General features: G+C 64.4%; 1 protein-coding gene across 3 annotated transcripts in view; it reads right to left on the reverse strand.

Moving 5' to 3' along the window:
• Positions 1-9,598: 9,598 nt before the first annotated feature.
• KBTBD11 (kelch repeat and BTB domain containing 11) overlaps positions 9,599-18,803 on the reverse strand; it is a 29,632-nt gene continuing 20,427 nt past the window's right edge. For all 3 annotated transcript variants that reach the window (XM_051838787.2, XM_051838786.2, XM_051838788.2), the window contains exon 2: positions 9,599-14,956. In XM_051838787.2, the coding sequence (XP_051694747.1) occupies positions 12,625-14,616 (1,992 nt within the window). In that variant the 5' untranslated portion in view covers positions 14,617-14,956 and the 3' untranslated portion in view covers positions 9,599-12,624. The remainder of the gene's footprint in view (positions 14,957-18,803) is intronic.

Here is an 18,803-nt window from a genome sequence, read left to right on the forward strand (position 1 = left end):
TAGAAACACAGGCATTTCACAGCGGAGAGGAACGCATGGCCAAGAACCAAGAACTAGGGCGTCCTTTACAGTTAAAATGGCTTTGTTAATTCTACTCATGACACGCTCACACCCAGCACGAGGCACACCCCCACACCCAGCCCACGACACACCCCCACTCCCAGCCCACAACACACCCCCACTCCCAATCCACGACACACCCACACACCCAACCCATGACACACCCCCACACCCAGCCCACGACACACCCCCACTCCCAGCCCGTGTCACAGCCCCACACCCAGCCCACGACACACCCACACACCAAACCCATGACATAGCCCCACACCCAGCCCGTGGCACACCCACACCCAGCCCCCGATACACACCCACAAGCCCCAGACTGCGTGCCTCTGAGCCTCCCAGCCGACCGTGCTGGCTGCTGGTCTGAGCGTGGTGTTGGCTAATTCTGATCTGTTGTTGCTCAAGACGTTTCTAACAAAAAGAGCAGGGGCCACACTGCGGCGTAGCAGGTAAAGCCGCCACCTGAGGCTTCAGCATCCCATGTGGGTGACGGTTCAAGTCCCAGCTGCTCCACTTCCGTTCCGGCTCCCTGCCAACGCCCCTGGGAAAGCAGCTGAAGACAGCTGCGCCCTCGGCCCCGCCCTTCCTGCCCCTGCATCCCGCCTGCATCAGCCCTGCTTCCTGAGAAGAGCAGGGCCTGGGGCCATGCCTACGCTGCAGCCCCCAGCCCCCCCGGGGACGCCTGAACACCACAGATGACCCAGGTTAGGAAATGACACGTGGGACTTCCTCGGGGTGAACGCTCCCAAAACCTTCAAAACTGCGGCAGAGGAACGCACGGATTCCCAAGGAAAATGGAATTAAAAGAGAAGTTTATTTTGGTGCAAAAAAAAAAAAAAAGAGAGAAGGAAATCTCTGCACTGCTTCTCCACAATGTGCACTTTGCACAAGACTTCATTCACGTGCACCAGCGCCACGGGCCGCCCTGCCAGGGACTCTTTGCAGACTGTCTATATTTTTTCAAGTGTTCACAGGAAATAAAGGAGACAAGGGGCTGGCGCCATGGCACAGTAGGTTAATCCTCCACCCACGGCGCCGGCATCCCACATGGGCGCTGGTTCTTGTCCCGGCTGCTCCTTTTCCAGTCCAGCTCTCTGCTGTGGCCTGGGAAAGCAGTGGAAGATGCCCAAGTGCTTGGGCCCCTGCACCCACGTGGGGACCCAGAGGAGACTCCTGGCTCCTGGATGCAGATCGGCTCAGCTCCAGCCACTGTGGCCATTTGGGGAGTGAACCAGTGGACGGAAGACCTTTCTCTCTGTCTCTACCTCTCACTGTAACTCTGCCTCTCAGATAAATCAATAAATCTGTAAGATAAATCAATAAATCTGTAAGAAAAATAAAGGAGAGCGAGTACTAATTCTTGTCTCTTTCTCCAGAATCTGAATCCAGTCCTCTGATCCACGCCTGGGAAGCCGCCTGAGTTTGCACACAGGATGAGCAGGAGCGTGCGTCTCGGTACACTGAGCTCTGAGTCCCGCGCTGTCACCGCACTCCTCACACACGCGGGGAGCTGCCACGAGGGCAAGCATCTCAGGGCTGACGGGTCCTGCCCGTCGGTGTGGGAGGTGGGTGTCTAACCACTGTGCCACACGCCTGCCACAGTGTGCTCATGTCTGTGCTGTTGGATGGATCATCTCTCTCTGTGTCTCTCCCTCTTTCTAGTAACTCGGACTTCCAAGTAAATAAATAAATCTTAAAAAATTTTAAAAAGAAAAAATGCACCTCATTTCTTTAATTGGCAAGCAGTTAAAGAAATACTATATAAATATCAAATATACCTTGATATTTTTAAAATAACTTAGTATTCCAATTTACTTTTATAGCTGGAAAGTATTTGAAATATTGTGATATTTTTCTAATTCAATGTCCTGAATTTTTTCAGAACATTTACAGAAATGTAATGGTCCCTAATCACCAGCAGGTGGTGCTGTTGGATAAGGCGCTGCACCTGGAAGGCCTGTAGGGTGATTACCGGTTAGGGAGAAAACCTGGAACCACCTGGATCCACCTGGATCCACCTGGAGCCGCCAGCCCGTCACTCCTATCTTTCCCTGCCTGCCAATTGCCTGGTGAGAATGGATACCCGGAAGCCACGCAGATCAGAAACGGGGCCGAGAGCTGTCTGAACCAGGGCCAAACGTGAGGACAGAAGTCCTGTTCCCTCACACAGAACGAGCTGAGCAGGTAGCCAGGGAAGCCGCGGCTTGGGACACCCACACCCCGCATCCCAGCGTCCCTGGGAAAGCAGCAGAGGACGGCCCCAGTGCTGGGGCCCCTGCACCCACGTGGGAGCCCTGGATGGAGCTCCGGGCTCCTGGCTTCGGCCTGGTGCAGCCTTGGAGGGAAGACCTGTCTGTCTCCTCTCGCTGTCACTCTGGTTGTCAAAGAATGAGAGGGAGGGAGGGAGGGAGGGAGGGGAGAAACTTTAAAAAGAAAAATAAAGCTGAGACCCACCTACTTGTCTGTATGTCATTTCAGAAGCTGAGGCAAGGGGCCAGCGCTGTGGCACAGCAGGTAAAGCCACTGCCTCCGACCCCAGCATCCCACGTTGGCACCGGTTCAAGACCTGGCTGCTCCACTTCCAATCCCGCTCCATGCTAATGTCCCTGGGAAAGCAGCAGCAGATGGCTCAAGTGCTGGGGCCCCTGCACCCACGTGGGAAGAAGCTCCTGGCTCCTGGCTTGGGCCTGGCCCAGCCCCAACCCTTGTGGCTGCTTGGGAAGTGAACCACGGGGTGGAAGACCTCCCTCTTTCAAATAATAAATAAATACATCTCTTTTTTTTTTTTTTTTTGGAAAAAAAAAGACACCGAGGCGAGTGTCGCGTAGGCATGCGTGCAGCCCCCTGAGTGCTCGGGTGGCACCTAACCCAGAAGAGGCAGTGTCCAGAGGTGGCCAGGCCCGGGAGGGCGGAGCGCGCGGTCCGCAGCAGGCGGAGCCGCCGCCAGAGGGCGCTGTGTGCGCCCCGGGAGGCCCGGCCTGGACAGCGGACCACATCCTCCGGCCTGGAGCTCCGTCCAGCGGGCGGGGGCCGCAGACGCCCTCAACGCCACAGCCCCAGGGTGGCAGCCGGACGCCAGTGCACTGGCGGCGACTTCCTGCCGCGGGCTAAGTGGACCAGCTGCTCAGAGCGGCTGCGGGCAGAAGGAAGCCCGGGGCCCCGCGAGCGCAGGGTCTGCGGGCGGGAAAGGACACCGGCCTCGGTGCTCGCGGGCCTGGAGGGGAAAGGGCAGCCGTGGGCGCGTGTAGGAAGCAGGCGCGGCGACTTCCCGCGATGACCTCCTGACCTGGGCGCGGTCACAGCCAGAAGCCCCAGGACACCCAGCTGCCAGACAGCTGTGCGGCCTTAGCACGCCATCCCCGCTGCTCCCACCGCGAGTGGACCCTGGACTTCCTGTGCTTGCAGGCGGCAAACAAAACGGACCCTGGACAATGTGGGCCGGGCCTGAGGCCGTGCGTGGCCGCCGGGGGCCCTCCCCGCGCTGGGCAGCGGCACCCGCTGCCCAGTGGCAGAACGGTGGGGCGCCCCGTGGGGAGTGTGGGCCACTGCTCACTGCGTCTGCGCGCGGAGGAGCGCGGCTGAGCCACCTGCCAGGCAGGGTTCAGGACGGACGTGGGCTCTGTGTTCCAGGAACTCGCAACCCCAAAGAAAGTGCACTGGGGAGCAAACAGAATGGCCAAACGCGTAAGAGTCAGTTTCTCTACGGACCGCGTTCTTCATTCGAGGGTCACACAGAGCCACAGCGCAGAGCGTGGGCGGGAGACAGGGCTGGGAGATGGGGTTGGGAGAGGCAGGCAGGCAGACCCTGCCCGGCCCCGCCCCCGCCCCGCCCCAGCTCTTGCCGCCGGCTTAACCTCAGCATGGTGCGTGTCTGTGGGTGGCTGGGAGCTGGCCCTGGCCTGCCCCTGGGGTGCGGATTCCAGGCAGCTGTCCCGGTCTCTGCTGGTTCTCAGCTGGCCTGAGCCGGGACCACCGCGGCCATGGTCACGGCCTCCCCCCAGGGAGCCGCCCGCCAGCAACATAGCGCTCTTCCCCAGGGAGCAGGCTTCAAGGCTATGTCGTGCCCCCAGCCCCGAGAGCCCGTGGTCACCCACCGCCTGCCCACAGAGGCCCAGCAGGCCACAGCCCCGCTGCCCTTGCTCCTTGCACCATCCCCGTGTGCAGGGCCCTCCAGGAGCCTGGCCCAGGCCCCACCAGCCGCCCCAAGCTCCGGGCATCCTGCTGAGGCGGGGACAGGGACAGAGCTGCACAGGACCCCTCCCCCAAGGCCCCTCCCCCTCCTGTCAGGGTCAGAGCTGCACAAGTGATGAGAGAGAGAGAGGAGAGAGAGGAAGAGAGGACAGGAGAGAAAAAAGGGGAGGGGAGGAGAGACAGAAGGGGGGAGAGGACAGGAGGGGGCGTCCCGGCGGGGCCCACTGGGCAGCCACAGAGCCCGGCTCCCCCAGCCTGGCCGCGCTCCGACCAGGAACCCGCCGGCACCGTCGCTAACAAAGCTCAGGGGCTGACAAGCAAGCGTTCTTTGTCCCCGCGCGGTCCCAGGCGGTGCCCTGAGTGCCGGCCCGGCGGGGGAAGCCACAGGACAGAAAGCTTTTGTCTTCCACATCCGTCCGTCCCTTCCTCTCCTTCCCCACGCAGGAGGCTGTGTGCTCGAGGCCACGCGTGACCGGCGCCCGTGGGAAGGCGTCGGTGGGTGGGACGCAGCCGGGGCACCCGAGGAGCCGGGGGCAGAAGGCAGGAAAGGGAAGGAGCGGGGAGGCCGGAGCGGCCGAGGCTGATCCCAAGCAGCCGTCTCCGAGTGGCGGCCGTGGCTCCGTGCATGGCCCACGCGGTGCAGCCCTGCACTGGCCACCGATTCTGCTTCCATCCAGGCTATTTCTGACCGGCCATGTGGCCATCTTGTCTGCTCCATCTGCTGATGGTGGGAAAAGCCTCTGAGGGCCACTTGCATGCACAAAGGGAGGGACTGAGGGCAGAAGCTGGCACCACAGCAGCCGCCGTGTCACCTGAGGGTCCCCGGGAAAACTCTAAGCAGCAACAGCTGATGGTCAGGAAGTGGGACCCAGGCCTGGAATCCGTCTGAAGGGCGAGCATTCTCCCGTTGCAGGCGTGGCGCTTGCCCTGCCTGCGCTTCACCCAAGGGGCTTGTGTCTCGTGCCGCAGGGACGTGGGCCCGTGGGTGTGGCGCCAGGATTCCACAGTGGGGGGTGCAAGCACATTTCGGATGGATCGCCCCTTTCCTGGCTTCTCAGGCCGGGCCAGCGGCCTGTCACCCTCCTGCGGCCAGTTTTCCAGGGGGCCTGCAGGCAGATCTTACGGCGGTGCTGCACGGGGCAACGCCACAGAGCAGCAGCCTGGTTGATTTTCATCTCGCCAGAGCTGAGTCCAGCGCCCGGAGCTGAGCTGCATAACCTGCTCAGGCTCCAGGCTCCACACGCAGCGGCACGCGGGCCCGGGCGAGCCACCCGCGTCTTCCTGAGGACCCGGGCGCTGGGGCAGGCACGGGAGCTGCAGACCTGGGGTCTCTCGGGGGCCCTCTCCAGGGATTCCAGCCTCACGCTGAGCCACGCGGCAGCACTCACCCAGGCTGGCAGTCAGAAACGGCTCCCAGTCCCCAGATGCTGGTAGAGCGCGCCCTGCACCTGAGCAGGTTTCCACGGCACCGCTCTGCGTCTGACACGGAGCCGGTCTCCCAGGCCCGGGCGAAGCCGTGGCCCCTCACGGGTGCTCCCTGTGGCCCGAGGCGGGGTCCTGCACGGGCAGCCTCCTCTCTCCAGGGCACCTGTCCCCTGCGCCAGCGCCACCTGTCCTCGTCACTTGGGTCCTCATGTTCTGCGTGGATCCCGTGCTGTTCCCTTTCCTGAGTGGCTTGGGTTTGTGGCGGGCGCCTAAGTTAACCAGCTGCATGTGGGGGCATCCGGGGTCTACCGGGTTACTGAATGTGCATCTGACGCCGCCCGACACTGAAGGGACCGGTCCTCGTCCACGTGCAGCCCCGGCCCGGGGCCCTGCCGGGGTCCTGTGGGACGCCGTGGCGCGCAGCTCCCCACGTGACATTGCTGCATCGCATGCAGCTTCCTAATTTGTGTCATTGCCCCGTTCGGCTCGGTACAGCTTCCTGCGTTAGAACAACCTTGTGGCGGTAGGATTTCCAGGTAAAATATGCTCTCCCGGGCACACTGGCCGGGAGCTACATCGGAAGTGAAGCCGCTGGCACTCGAACCAGCACCTGTATGGGATGCCAGCACTGCGGGCACCCGTTTTACCCACTACGCCACAGCGCCAGCCCTCCTGCTCCTCTTCCGATCCAGCTCTCTGCTAATGGCCTGGGAAAGCAGCAGAAGATGGCCAAGTGCTTGGGGCCCTGCACCCACGTGGCAGACCAGGAAGAAGCTCCTGGCTCCTGGCTTCGGCCTGACCCAGCCCTGGTAGGTACAGCCATTTGGGGGAGTGAACCAGCAGAACGAGATCTCTCTCTCTCTGTCCCTTTCCCTCTGCAACTCAGCCTTTCAAAATAAATAAGTAAATACTTAAAAATTTAAATTGAAAACTTAAATTTTTCCGAAGATGAGTGGGTGCTGGGCTCACTGCTTGGGACTCCAGCGCCCCAGCTCTCTGCTTCCTGTCCAGCTCCTGCTAATGTGCACCCGGCGGCAGCGGGCGACGGCTGAAGTCCTTGGGTGCCTCCACCCACGTGGGCGAGCTGAGCAGAGTTCTGGGCTCCTGTTTGACAGGCAATGGTGGACGCCCGCCCTGTACCCCTGTCCACACACACGTACACACACAGGCACAGCCCCCTCAAGGGGACCCCACTTAGGCCGAGGGAATCTGGGTGCTCCTTGGACAGTGGCAGCTGCACCCGTGCAGCATGGACAGTGTGGATGCCGTGAGTGCGCAGGGTGGGAGCTCCGTGGGCAACCCCTGAACCTCAGGTGGACGCGAGCCCGGCTCACGATCAGAGGGCGAGGAAGGGAACCTGGCGTCCTGGGGGTCTGCAAGGATTACCTAAGACCCTGGGCTGCCACCACGAGGTCCCCAGTTTGGACCTCTCCCCGGGTCACTGGAGTGCGTGTGTGCCACGTGCCGATGTCACCGTCCCTGCTCTCCATCGCTGCTGGGAGCCGGGAGGCCAGACAACTGGGCTCTGAGTCGGCTCAGTGCTACTACCAGCCGGCCTCGTTACACGCCTGTTACCTGCGACTCGCAAGGGCTAAGCCAGATTCTAAAATGTCCTGAATTTGCAAAGTGATCTAAAGGAGGAACGAGCTCCTCGCTGGGTCTGCACAGAAGCCCCCCCCCCCAGTGACCCTGAGTCCCTCACTCCCTGAGGCTGGGAGCGGCCACCTCACCATCAGCTGCACACGGGCGCCAGCCCTGAGGTCTCTCACACCAGGAGACCCCTGCCTGAGGACGAGTCTCCCCGGGGCCCCATCTGGACCCAGGCCAGCTGCTAGGGCTGCCCCAGGAAGGGGCTCTCCTGCCACTCAGCCCTCCCGAGCCCTGCTCCCCACCGCAGAGGCTCCCAGCTCAGTGGAGGGGGCCAGGGCGACCCCCACGTTCATTCCTCGTGGAAGACGTGGACTCTGGTGCCCCCTCCACAGCACCCCCTCCCGAACAGTCCTCCAAGTCTTTACAACTGGACGGGGCCTGTGTCCACCAGTGTGCTCCAGAGGGGGCACCTCGGGGGTCTGCCTGCCCAGCATGGCAGCCAGCAAGTCGACAGGCTGCAGGGGGCCTGAGGCCGAGCCCCAGGTGAGTGTGGGGTCCCAGGCCCAGGACGCCCCTTCTTCGGGGGCCTCGGGTGGGTGGAGGGGCCCACCCACCCATGTTCCGGGGCCCATGTGCCTGGCTCACAGCGCCTGAGTTAAGGGTAACCTCAAAGTTAGCTGCACAGGTGGCCCCCACGCCATGCTGACACCTACACGCCGGGGACACCGCGTCCAGGGGACCCCAGGGGCTTCCCACGCCCACATCCCGTCCGGGTCGGAGCCAGGCCCCGAGTGTGAGATGTGGACAGACTGACCACCCCCGTGGGCGGAAGGCAAGTCGCATGTCCCGGCAGCAGGCAGACGCTTCCTCAGCCCAGCGCGCCCCCAGCAAGCTCCGACAGGCAAGTCGCAGGAGCTGGGCACTGCTGGGTCTCCGCTGCGCCGGCAGGGGGCAGCTGTGTGCACCGGCACCTTCGTTTCCTTGTGGCTTTGCCTGCAGGTGTCTAAGGCCCGACTCAGGGGCTGGGTGCTTCTGTCTGCTCCTGTGCCGGGGACCCTATTCAGCAAGGCTGCTCCCCACTACGCAGTCCCCGCCTTGCAGGAGAACAGCCAGTTTGCAGAGCCCTTCCAGCCGAAGGACCCTCGGTTCCATGCTGCTGCCCGGTGTGAATAACCAGGGCCCCAGCCTGAGACCAGTCAGGCGCCGAGGGTCCGCGTGCCCTGAGCAGCTTCTTCCGTGGGGGTGTGGGGCCCGCCGCACATCCCCGCTGCAGGTGCCAAGCGTGACTGCGGTCCGAAGCAGGGCCACGGGGCCCAGACCAGCACCTAAGACCTCCACCCCTGCTGCCGAGCCAGGAGCAGGACATGGCCTCTGCTCTCACGCGGGAGGACCAGGCTGGAGCCCTGCAGAGGGCGGTCCCTGGCAAGGCCCTGCCCCCTGGACGCGGATTCGGCGGCCATCATGTGCTGGGCGCACTCTGGGATCCGCCCCCATCACTGATGCCAGAGGCCTGGCAGGCTTGGGGTCCCTGTGCACAGCCCGCCGGTAGCAAAGGTGGCCTTCGGGTCTCTGCTGCTCACGGCCCCTGCTTCCTGTGCAGAACCTGGGGGAGATGTTAGCAGGACATGCGGTGGTGCCCCCCGAGGGGCGGGAGACACTTGTCCCCACGGGGTCCATGCAGCTGGAGCCCTCCGGAGTGAGGGCAGCGGGCGGCCAGCTGTACCAGCAGGTCCTGCTCTCCATGCTTTGGGGGTCGCGCCTCCTTGCCCTACTAGGGTCAGGTGTGGGAGGAGCAGCCAGGGAGCAGGTGGGGGGCCATCCTGAGCCCAAAGCCTCCCCTACCCATCTCCTTCCCCGACTGCCACACCCAAGGCAGCCTTGACTCTGGGTCAGCCCTGCAGGGACCAGGCAACCAGGGACCCCACCACCACCCCAAGCCCTACGGTTTTCCCACCCAGGAGGGCCTAAGCCGTGTGCTGTGCCCTGGCGCCTGCCTCCCCCAGGGACGCCCTGATGAAGGCCCTGGCCTCGCCTCTGCTTGCTCCTGTCCAGGCTGCCCTGCAGGGTGCGGCCCAGCCCTCACCGGGACCTGGGAGTGTGAGGAGCTTTCTCCTCCCGGGCCTGGTTCTGGGGCCACCCTGCTCCCAGCAGCAGCCCCGGGAAGCCGGGCAGGGGAGGGGAGGGCTGGAACCCCGACTCCTCCCCAGCAGCCCACGCCCTGGCCCTGGCTCAGAATGGCCGTGCCAGAAGCCCCACCTTCCGGGACAAGACGGGCGCCCCGGCCCGTGCCGAGCGGGAGACGAGCGGCCCCACAGACCTCAGGAGCTCGGGCGTTTTCCACGGGTTTATTTCACCTCAGCATTAGGGGCACGTACAGTACAAGGCTCAACGGTGTCTCTGGCAAGCACTGGGGATACATCGGCCACACACAGGCAGCAGCTGGCCCCACGGTGCCTTGAACAGGTCCGGTTCATCTTTAACAAATGGCAGCACCTGAGTGCCAGGCAGAGAGCCTCGCCCAGCTTGGGAGGAGCTGCCGTCTCATGTTCCTCTTGGTTCCTGAAGTGTGGGTAAGGCACCTGCCAGGACCAGCCGCCGTGCACGGCGCTGGCCCGGCCTGGCTACTCCTGCAGGTGGGGAGGCACGAGGAACGCGGGCTGAAATCCACTCGGGAGCGGCACTCATCCGCACGCTCCCGCCTGGGCTCATGCCGTTGTCCTCTCCTGAATAACACGACACAGAGGAAGGAAGAACCCAAAACACTGATTTTTAGCTTCAAAATCAAACTCCTGGCTCCTTAGGGAAGCATCTAGAATGAGGACACAAAAGGACAAGTTTGTTTCCCGGTAAGCTACGGAGATGGTACAGCAGGTCACATCCTAAAGGATCCTGGTTCAGAACAGGGCAAGGGAACCCGAAACACCGCGTTCCCGGGGCGTCTGCGGGAAGCCACCTGGGAAACCAGCGCATGGAACAGCCGCCCCCACAATTCAGTGACAACAGATGACAGGGATTCCCTCCTCACTTCAGGATGCGCAGCCAGACGGAAGGTAAGAAGTTTAACCAGTGACCGAGGAACTGTCACAGCGTTCGTCTTACAGGGGAAGGTGGTGCCTCATAGACTCCGAAGCGAAACCACCACGTTCCCCGGCCACGCGCCGCAGAGCTGCTGGGAGTCCACGCCACGGGGGTGCAGGTGTCCCCGGGACAATGCACACAGCACACTGAAGAGCTCACGGTCCTCCCCTGGGTTCTAAATGAACCTCCAGTGGCAGCACAAAAGTCATTACTCGTCACCGACTTCCCCTCTTCAGCCACCCCGGCCCCGCAGACTGGGGAGTGTCGGAGCACACGGTGAGTTCTGAGTCCTGGGCTGACGTCGTGGGCACGGCGGCCCGAACGCTTGGAACCGACGGCGCCCAGCCACACAGCCTGGCACGCTCGCACCTTGGGGCAGCCCTCGGTCAGCGGTGGCTTCCCTGCGTGTCTGATGCTCCACACGCGCCCCAGGGACTGAGACCCCAGCACAGCACGAGATGGGGGGGCCCCGGTGTCTGTATGAGATGTTGGTGCTCAGAAACTGGGTCCACGCGTGTCTGTCTTTCCCCAGCAGGGCGGCTGGACGCCCGTGGGGACTCGCCCGCCCACTCCTCCCACTCAGGTCAGGCTTCCTCCAGGACCCTGCTCGGGCCCCCAGGGCGGGGATCCCTCGCAGTGCCGCTCACTGACTGCATTTGGAACCCGATTTCCAGGGGGACAACACAGGAGTCACTCCTCACGTCACAGTGATGACACGTTGCGGATCTGCCGTCTACTGAATGGAACTTCAGCACTCACAGTGGCGTTCCAGAGCAAAATCACATTCTCGCTCTGTGCGCTTTTACTACGACCATGTCTGCACCACAGTGCCACAAAGACCAGCAAGTCGGGGCGAGGTGGAGTCTGTTCACCATGCTAACAGGGCTGGCGGAGTTTCCGGTGCACTCTTGGTGTAGGAGGAACCGCGAGGTGCAGCTGGCAACCGGCATCGGCATACACTGGAATCGTGAATTGTAACTCCCGTCCCCCGCGTCAAGCCTAAGCATCACGCGGGTCATTTCTAAACACTTGGCCCGGAGCAGCACAGCCACGCACCTGTTCCCCCTTCCTGTCTGATCCCTGGAGAGAGATCCCACCCCTGGGCTCACAAGCACACCACGAGCCGTGGACTCATCTAATCACACTCCGGTGACTTCCGACGGGAACGGGTTGAATTCAGAGTCCTCGTGCACCTTATCCTACGAACATCAGTCCTCTCTGCTCATACTGGAGAAGCAAGCTGCTCCAACAGGGAAAGACGGCACATGGATGGCACGCTGCGCCCAGCCGAAGCAGCCGTCTCCCGTTCACTCTAGCAGGGCACTCCGCGACTCACAGGCGAGTGTCCGTTACCCCGCACTACCGTAGCCACGGCTTCGTCCCCCCCCCCCCCCCCGTGGGTTCCTCGCCCTGCCCATCCTCACTGCCTGCTCTCCTCACAATGATGCCTGCGGAGTTAATCTGCCTGGTCAGTGTTACGTAACACACATTCAGACCATCGAACGGGCACTGTGTCCTTAACACGGCAGAGAAAGGACCTGGCCGCCTTCTCCCGGCAGTCACGCTGGCCTTCCGCTCACTCGCAACCAAAAGCTGAAGGCGGCTGGCCGCGGGCTGGCCAGGGCTCTCCTCTGGGCAGTCTCTCCTGCCCCGCCGCCAAGGGCTGGCCCTTCCCACACCGTGGATCACAGCCGTCACAGCCCAGGAGCCGGGGCGCCCTGGACCCGAGACTGCTGGTCCACTCGGGGTGTGCGGCTGCCCCCTGGGGTGCCACCCCGTCCAAGCCTCCCTGGCCGAGAAATCACCCTGGCGCTCGAGAGTGACCTTCAGTACTGGAACTGCTGCTGTGGCGCGGGGCCAGCGAACTGCAGCTCCACTCATCTGTGCTAATTTTAAACCTCAAGCCAAAAAAAAAAAAATTAAAAATCCAAAAACTTAAAGGCGACATCTCCTTCTTGGTCCACCCACAGTGGGCACCGGCCTACTTGAGGGGCACAGCTCAGGCACAGGGCCCTGGCCACCCACAGCCACGCCCAGGCGCACCCCCGTGCCTCTGCAGCCAGGTCTCCCGCCCCCGAGTATCTCCTCCCCAGAGAGCTGCTCGCAAATACACGGCCCTTGGCCCCAGCGACCCCGTTAAGCAAAGCGAAGCAAAAACAAAACAAAACCGAAAAACACAAAGCAGGGCGGGGTCCCAAGAGGCTTCCCAGCGACCAGCGGCCCGGCCCGAGACGACGCTCGCCCTCCGCTTTCCACCTGCGACCTCCGTCCACTGCCCTAGGCCGTGCCCGGCTCGCCGCGCTCCGGCGGCTCCGGCAGGTGCAGCACGAACGGGAGGAGCACGCCGCGGGAGTCCGGAGCGGCCCCGAGCGGCTCGGGCTCGAAGCTGCCGCCCGCGTCCGCGTCGCCGTCCGGCGGGGGCACGAAGCGCCAGGTGCCCGCGCGGCCCACGCAGTAGATGGCCCCGTCGAGCGCGGCGCAGCGGAAGGGCTGCAGGGCGGCGGCGCCCGGGGGCCGCAGCTGCGAGGCGCAGGCGCTCCATTGCTTGGCCAGACAGTGGTAGCGGGAGACGCTGACGCCCGCGCCCGGGCCCGCCGCCGCCGCCGCCGGCCCGTCGCCGCGCGCCCCGCGCAGGTCGAAGCGGTAGAGGAAGCCGTCGAGGGCCACCATGTCGGCCGAGCGCTCGCGGCTGCTGCTGCACGGGCACTCCTGCCACTCGTCGCGCCGCGGGTCGTACTTGAGCAGCCGGTAGAACAGCGAGCCCCCCGACACGTAGATCTCGCCGTTGCAGGTCGCGGCCTCGTGCGCCACGGCGAAGGCGCCGCGGGGCAGCGGGGCCACGGCGGCCCAGCGGTCGGCGCGCGGGTCGTAGCGCTCCACGCTCAGCAGGCACTCGCCGCCCACGGCGTACAGGTAGCCGTCCAGGGCCAGCAGCTGCAGCTGCGAGCGCGCCTGGCGCAGCGGGCGCACGGCGCTCCAGCGGTCGGTGGCCGGGTTGTAGCAGAAGACCTGGTCGGACGGGCGCGCGCGGCCGTCGGGGCCCGCGGGCGCCACGCCGCCGGCCACGAAGAGGTAGTTGTAGAGCACACAGAGGCCGCAGCCGCGCGCCGGCGCGCCCTCGGGCAGCCGCGTGAGCTCGCGCCAGCCCTCCGCCGCCTGGAAGCAGTAGACGGCCGCGTCCGCGCGCGCGCCCGCCTCCCCCGAGGGGCTCTGCGGCCGGCTGCCCGCGCGCTCGCCGGCCGGCCCCAGCGCCGCGGCCAGCAGGCGCGCGCGGCCGGAGCGCAGGCGGCGGCGCAGCAGCAGGTCGCGCTCGGCGCCGGACAGGCGCCCGAACACGGCGGGCTCGCGCAGCACCTCCAGGTAGTGGTCGCTCATGAAGCGGTAGGCGGCGTCGCGCAGCTCGGTCAGCCGCTGCCGCTTGGCCGCGCTCAGCACTTCGAAGCAGTTGGCCAGGCTCAGCTGCGGCGCCACGGCGTCGGTGGCGCGCTGCGCGGCGCCGGGCAGCTGCAGGCGGCGCGCGCCGGCCACCACTTCGGCCACGTTGTCGGGCCGCACGCCCGCCATGCGCCCGCTGTACGCGTCGGCCAGCAGCAGCCGCAGCGCCGCGAAGCTCACGCCCTGCACCCGCAGCACGTCCCGCGACGCGCGCGCGCGGAAGTAGTCGCTACGCGCCGCCAGCACCGCCTTGTGCGCTCGCAGCCTGCGGCCGGACACCTCGAGGACCAGGTCGGGCTCCCCGTGCGCGGTCCCGACGCCGGGAGGCAGGGGCGCCAGCTCTCCGGGCTCCTCTGGGGACGCGGGCTCCTCCAGGGACCCGGGCTCCTCGGGGGTCGCGGGATCCTCCAAGGACACGAGCTCCTCCAGGGACGCGGGCTCCTCCGGGGACGCGAGCTCCTCCGGGGACGTGGGCTCCTCCGGGGACGCGGCCTCTTCCGGGGACGCGCGCTGCTCCGGGGCCCCGGCGCCCACGCCGCTGACTTTGCACTGCGTCTCCACTACCCGCTGGCCGCTGCACCGCGGGGGCGGGGAGCCCGCCGTGCACTCCGCCGCGGAGGCGCGAGACTGCGGCGGGGAGCCGTCCCCAGAGCTGAAGCACAGGGACGCGCCGAGGCTGCAGGGGGTCTGCGCCGCGTCCGGCGCGTGCGGGCTGCCCTCTCCCCCGGCGCCAGACTGGCCGCGCGCCGCGGGGACAGGGACGGCTCCGGGCTCGTCCCCGCCGACGCGGTCGTCCCCCGGGCGGAGCACGCAGGCGGCCCCCGAGTGCTCCATGGGAGCGCCGCAGCCCCCAGGTCTGCGCGAGGTCTAGCGCGGCGCGCGGGCGGGTTCCACTGCCTCCCCGGCCTGGCCTCTGCCGCGTCCCGCGGGGAGGGCGGGGCCAGCTCGCCCTGAACTTGCGACCCGCTGCGGCTTCGGCGGTCGGTGCCGCCTGGGTTCCGCGGGATCAGCCGTGGCCTCCGCGCAGCGCCGCCCCTGCAGGCCTTGGCGGGGTGCAGCTGGCTGCGTAGTTAGCTGGGCAGGTGGGCGGGGGCCGCGCGGCCACGGCGCGCATCCGAGCGGCGGTCCCGGTTCCTGCGGCGCCTCCCCTGGGCACTTGGGTACTCCCGCGTCCCTGTTTAGAGAGAAAAGGAGAGAGGTTGTCAGAATGTGCGTTTTTCAGCGCGGCTGCTTGTGCTGGTGGCGTCGGGCGCGCTTCCCTGCCTGGTGTTCGGATCTCAGAGTTTAGCCCTGGCGGTAAGGGCTTTGCGGCGCGTGGAGTGCACGGAATACCGGGGCGCTTGGTGTGGCAAGGCGGCCTGTCGAGGCTCCCCCTCTGCTTTGGCCCCAGCAGGCCAGACCCGGCTCTGGCGCGCCCCACAGAGCCGCTGTCTCTGCTGCACTTAAGGACCTAATGTAGCCCGGGGCAGAACGGAGGGCTCCTTTCCACGGGTGTAACTGCACTGATTTCATCAACACGTGGCGGCCTTCTGCCCTGCTGCCCGGTCACTTAGCTCAGGCTCTCTGGGACTGGCCTAAGAGGCTCCACCCCCAGGCCTGTTGGACAGGGTGGCTCCTGGAACTACCCCCTCAGTCTCCAGAGAAGCAGTCATCCAGACAGCGGGAGAGGCACCAGCAGGGACAGACGGTGAGAAGACAGAGGGGCACCTGCCGATGAGTGGCAGGACAGAGTGAGTGTCACTCCCACACGGACAGCAGGGCCACTGCCCCTCCCAGGCCTGCGGGGAGGGGGCTCCAAGTAGTGCCAGGAAGAGCAGAGACCACGACTCAGGGGGAGGGGGATGACGTGACAGCCCCCCCACCCCCCCGGGACGCTCTGCCTCTCCCACAATGCCCTTCCTGCCCCTGTGAAGGCTCAGGTGCACCTGCGGTCCTGCCCCTTCTGTGAGTCGCTGTCAGCAGCCAGCCCGTGTCTGGCACGGATGTCCCCACAGTGGTTTCCTGGCCTGCTCTCTGTGTGCTGGTGCACTTGTGGGCTCCGGAAAGCTGCAAGGGCCAAGGTCACGTGCTCACAGGATGCCGAGCAGGACCCAGCGCTCCTGTGTTTGTTCAGCTGTGCCGCACCCCACACGGGCCCCAGCCTGCACCTGGTGGCGCCCTGTCCCAGGACACGGCCGCGGGGACGTGAGGCCAAACAGGAAACCCCGTGTGGACCGCACATGTGAAGGCACCGCACCTTGGGGTTCTCAGGGCCATCCCAGCCATCTGAGCAGCCAGAGGGAGGGGGCCCAGATCCAGGCACACTCGTCAGAAGCGCACACAGGCCTCGTGTCTGAAACGCAAGCCCAGAGCTCGCTGTGCTCGGCACCCCACGGCTGCAGTACTGATTCAGACACCTCTGAAAGCTTTCCACCGCTTCTGTGCCTTTCGGCTAGAACCGAGTGCACCGTGTTCGCCCTGTGAGCCACAGAGGGGTCCCGGGGTCCCCAGGGCTCTCTGGCGGGACTGCCAGGGCAGCGTGGGGGTTCTTACAGAGCTCACACCAGCTGCGAAGGGAAGTCCCGCAACAGTTCCAGACACTCCGGGGCCAGCTGGGGGCCGGAGGACGCTAGGGAAGGCCACATGTTGTCATAACAGTGCTCCATCGCGAGCCACACCCCCGCGCTGGAGCAGACCAGACCCCAGGCGACACCACCGGGAGCAGTGCAGTGGCCCGGGGAGCTCCCGACGCCACACACGAGTACCACGCGGTGCCCTCAGAGCTAAGCCCCTCCTCCAGGCCCATCACCCCTCCCACTGGCAGGTACCAGAGCCAGTTGGCTGTTGGCCAAGGGTAGCATGGCCGGGCCTCCTGTGCTGGCCCCGTGGGTTCAGGACAGCCTTGGGTTTGTCCCTGCCTGCTGCACCGGGGAAAGAGGAGCCCGGGGCCCGTTTTGCAGTGGTAGTGAAAGACACGGAAGGTTGATGGTTGCTTTTTTTCCAGTGACCCACTGTGGTGGTTTTACCTTGACACAGATAAGCGGGCGTCAGCCCATCTACTCTTGACAGTGACTCAGCAACTCAGACTGCTCTGCGTCAGGTTTCTCTGGGCTGGAAGCAGCAGTATCCAGAGGATTCTCCCGTGTCTGTGGTGGCACTAGGACCAGGACCCCCAGAGAATCAGGGTCGCGTGCAGGAGCCCGTGCTGTGAAAGACGTGGACGCCCCCTCTGGTGGGGCAGGGGGGTTTCCACCCCCAAGGACCAGGCATGGGCTTTGTCACCATCAGGTGGGCAGTGGTGAGGAGTGTGGACAGGTGCACTTATTACCTCTGGTTAGTAACCCCTGTCCTGAGAACCAGTTTGTTGTTTAAAGATTTATTTATTTACTTGAAAGGCAGAGTTAGAGAAAGATCTTCCATTCCCTGGTTCACTCCCTAAATGGCCGTAACGGCCAGAGCTGGGCCGATCTGAAGCCAGGAGCCAGGAGCTTCTTCTGGGTCTCCCTCGTGGGTGCAGGGGCCCAAGCACTGGGGCCATCTTCTCCTGCTTTCCCAGGCCACAGCAGAGAGCTGGATCGGAAGTGGAGCATCCAGGACTCGAACTGGTGCCCGATTCACATGCCACCCTGCAGGCGGAAGCTTAACCCACTACGCCACAGCACCAGCCTGAGAACCAGTTTTCATTAAATACAATTAGGTAGCATTTTCCCTCTGAAGGGTACACATTTCTTCTAGACCTTATAAATACCTAGAGATTTAGAGCTTGCGCTCACTTTTCACTGTTAACATATGAACTTTACGAGTGTAGGGGCTGGCGTTACGGCACAGCTGGTGAAGCTGTCTCGGGTGATGCCCGTAACCCGTGCTGGAGCGCCAGCCCGAGTCCCGGCTGACGTGCCTGGGAGGAGCAGCAGGTGATGGATCAAGTACCGGGAGCCTGCCACCCGGGGGGCCTGAGCGCCTGGCCTCAGCTCGGCCAGCCCCAGCTGCCGCTGCTCTTTGCAGAGTAAACCAGCAAATGGAAGAGCCCTGTCTTTCCCTCTCTGTCACTCTGCCTTTCAAATAAATCAGTAAGTCAAAAAGAAAAGGTGGTGTATGCTTTCCCAATATGGACATTACTGCCCTGTGGACATCAGTTTATTCAGAGTTAAATGTCATGCTTCGCTATAGTACTGCTTGCCAAAGGCTTCCTTTCCAAGAATTGTCAACCGCGGCTGTCAGAGGCAGGGCATGACCAGAGTCGGGGCACGTGCTCGGCTTGTGAGGAGTTCCTTCTCGGTGTCCGGCACCCGGCATGGTCACAGTCCCCTGGGAACTGGTGCCCGTGCGGGCGTAGCAGACAGCCACGGGATCAGGAAGAAAACCCACAGAAGAGTTACGGCGTCCCAAACTCGCAGGGACCCGCGGCATTTGTTTGTTTATAACAATGTGCTGATTCACTTTCCTCCAGTGTTTTTCCGGGTTACCCCTCCCAGGCCCAGTTCCTGTGTGGGCAGGGATGCCGGCCTGGGGGTGAGGAGCGCCGGCCCCAGGTGCCCAGGGCAGGCTGCCGGCCTTCACCCGTGCCCTGCCTCTCACCCTCAGTGCCCGCTGCGGCAGGGAACGCCGCCCTGCCCACGGCTGGCCACGAACAGGTCTCGCTTTGAGACACCTCCCCACGCCCCGCGCTGCCGTTGGGCCCCTAAACCCAGAGGCTGCACCGGCCCTGAGGGGTGGGAAGGGGTCTGCCCAACAGCCCAGCGCTGCTGACGGGGAACACACGCTGGCCCCAGGCACTGATGCCTGTGTGGACGACATGCAGCAGGGGCAGGGCGGTGCCGAGGCACAGCCGGGAGCCGCAGCCTGCCGCTTCCAGCTCCAGCTCCCTGCTAATGCCCCCGGCCAGCAGCAGCCGTGGGCCCTGATACCCACATGAGAGGCCCAGCTGGAATTCTGGGCTCCTGCCTTCGGCCTGGCCCAACCCCAGCTGCTGCGGCCACTTGGGGAGGGAGCGAGTGGATGGAAGAACTCCCTCCGTCTCTGCCTTGCAAGTAGTCTTTAAA

This window comes from Oryctolagus cuniculus, chromosome 8, assembly GCF_964237555.1.
Source record: "Oryctolagus cuniculus chromosome 8, mOryCun1.1, whole genome shotgun sequence".
Taxonomy (NCBI): Eukaryota; Metazoa; Chordata; class Mammalia; order Lagomorpha; family Leporidae; genus Oryctolagus; species Oryctolagus cuniculus.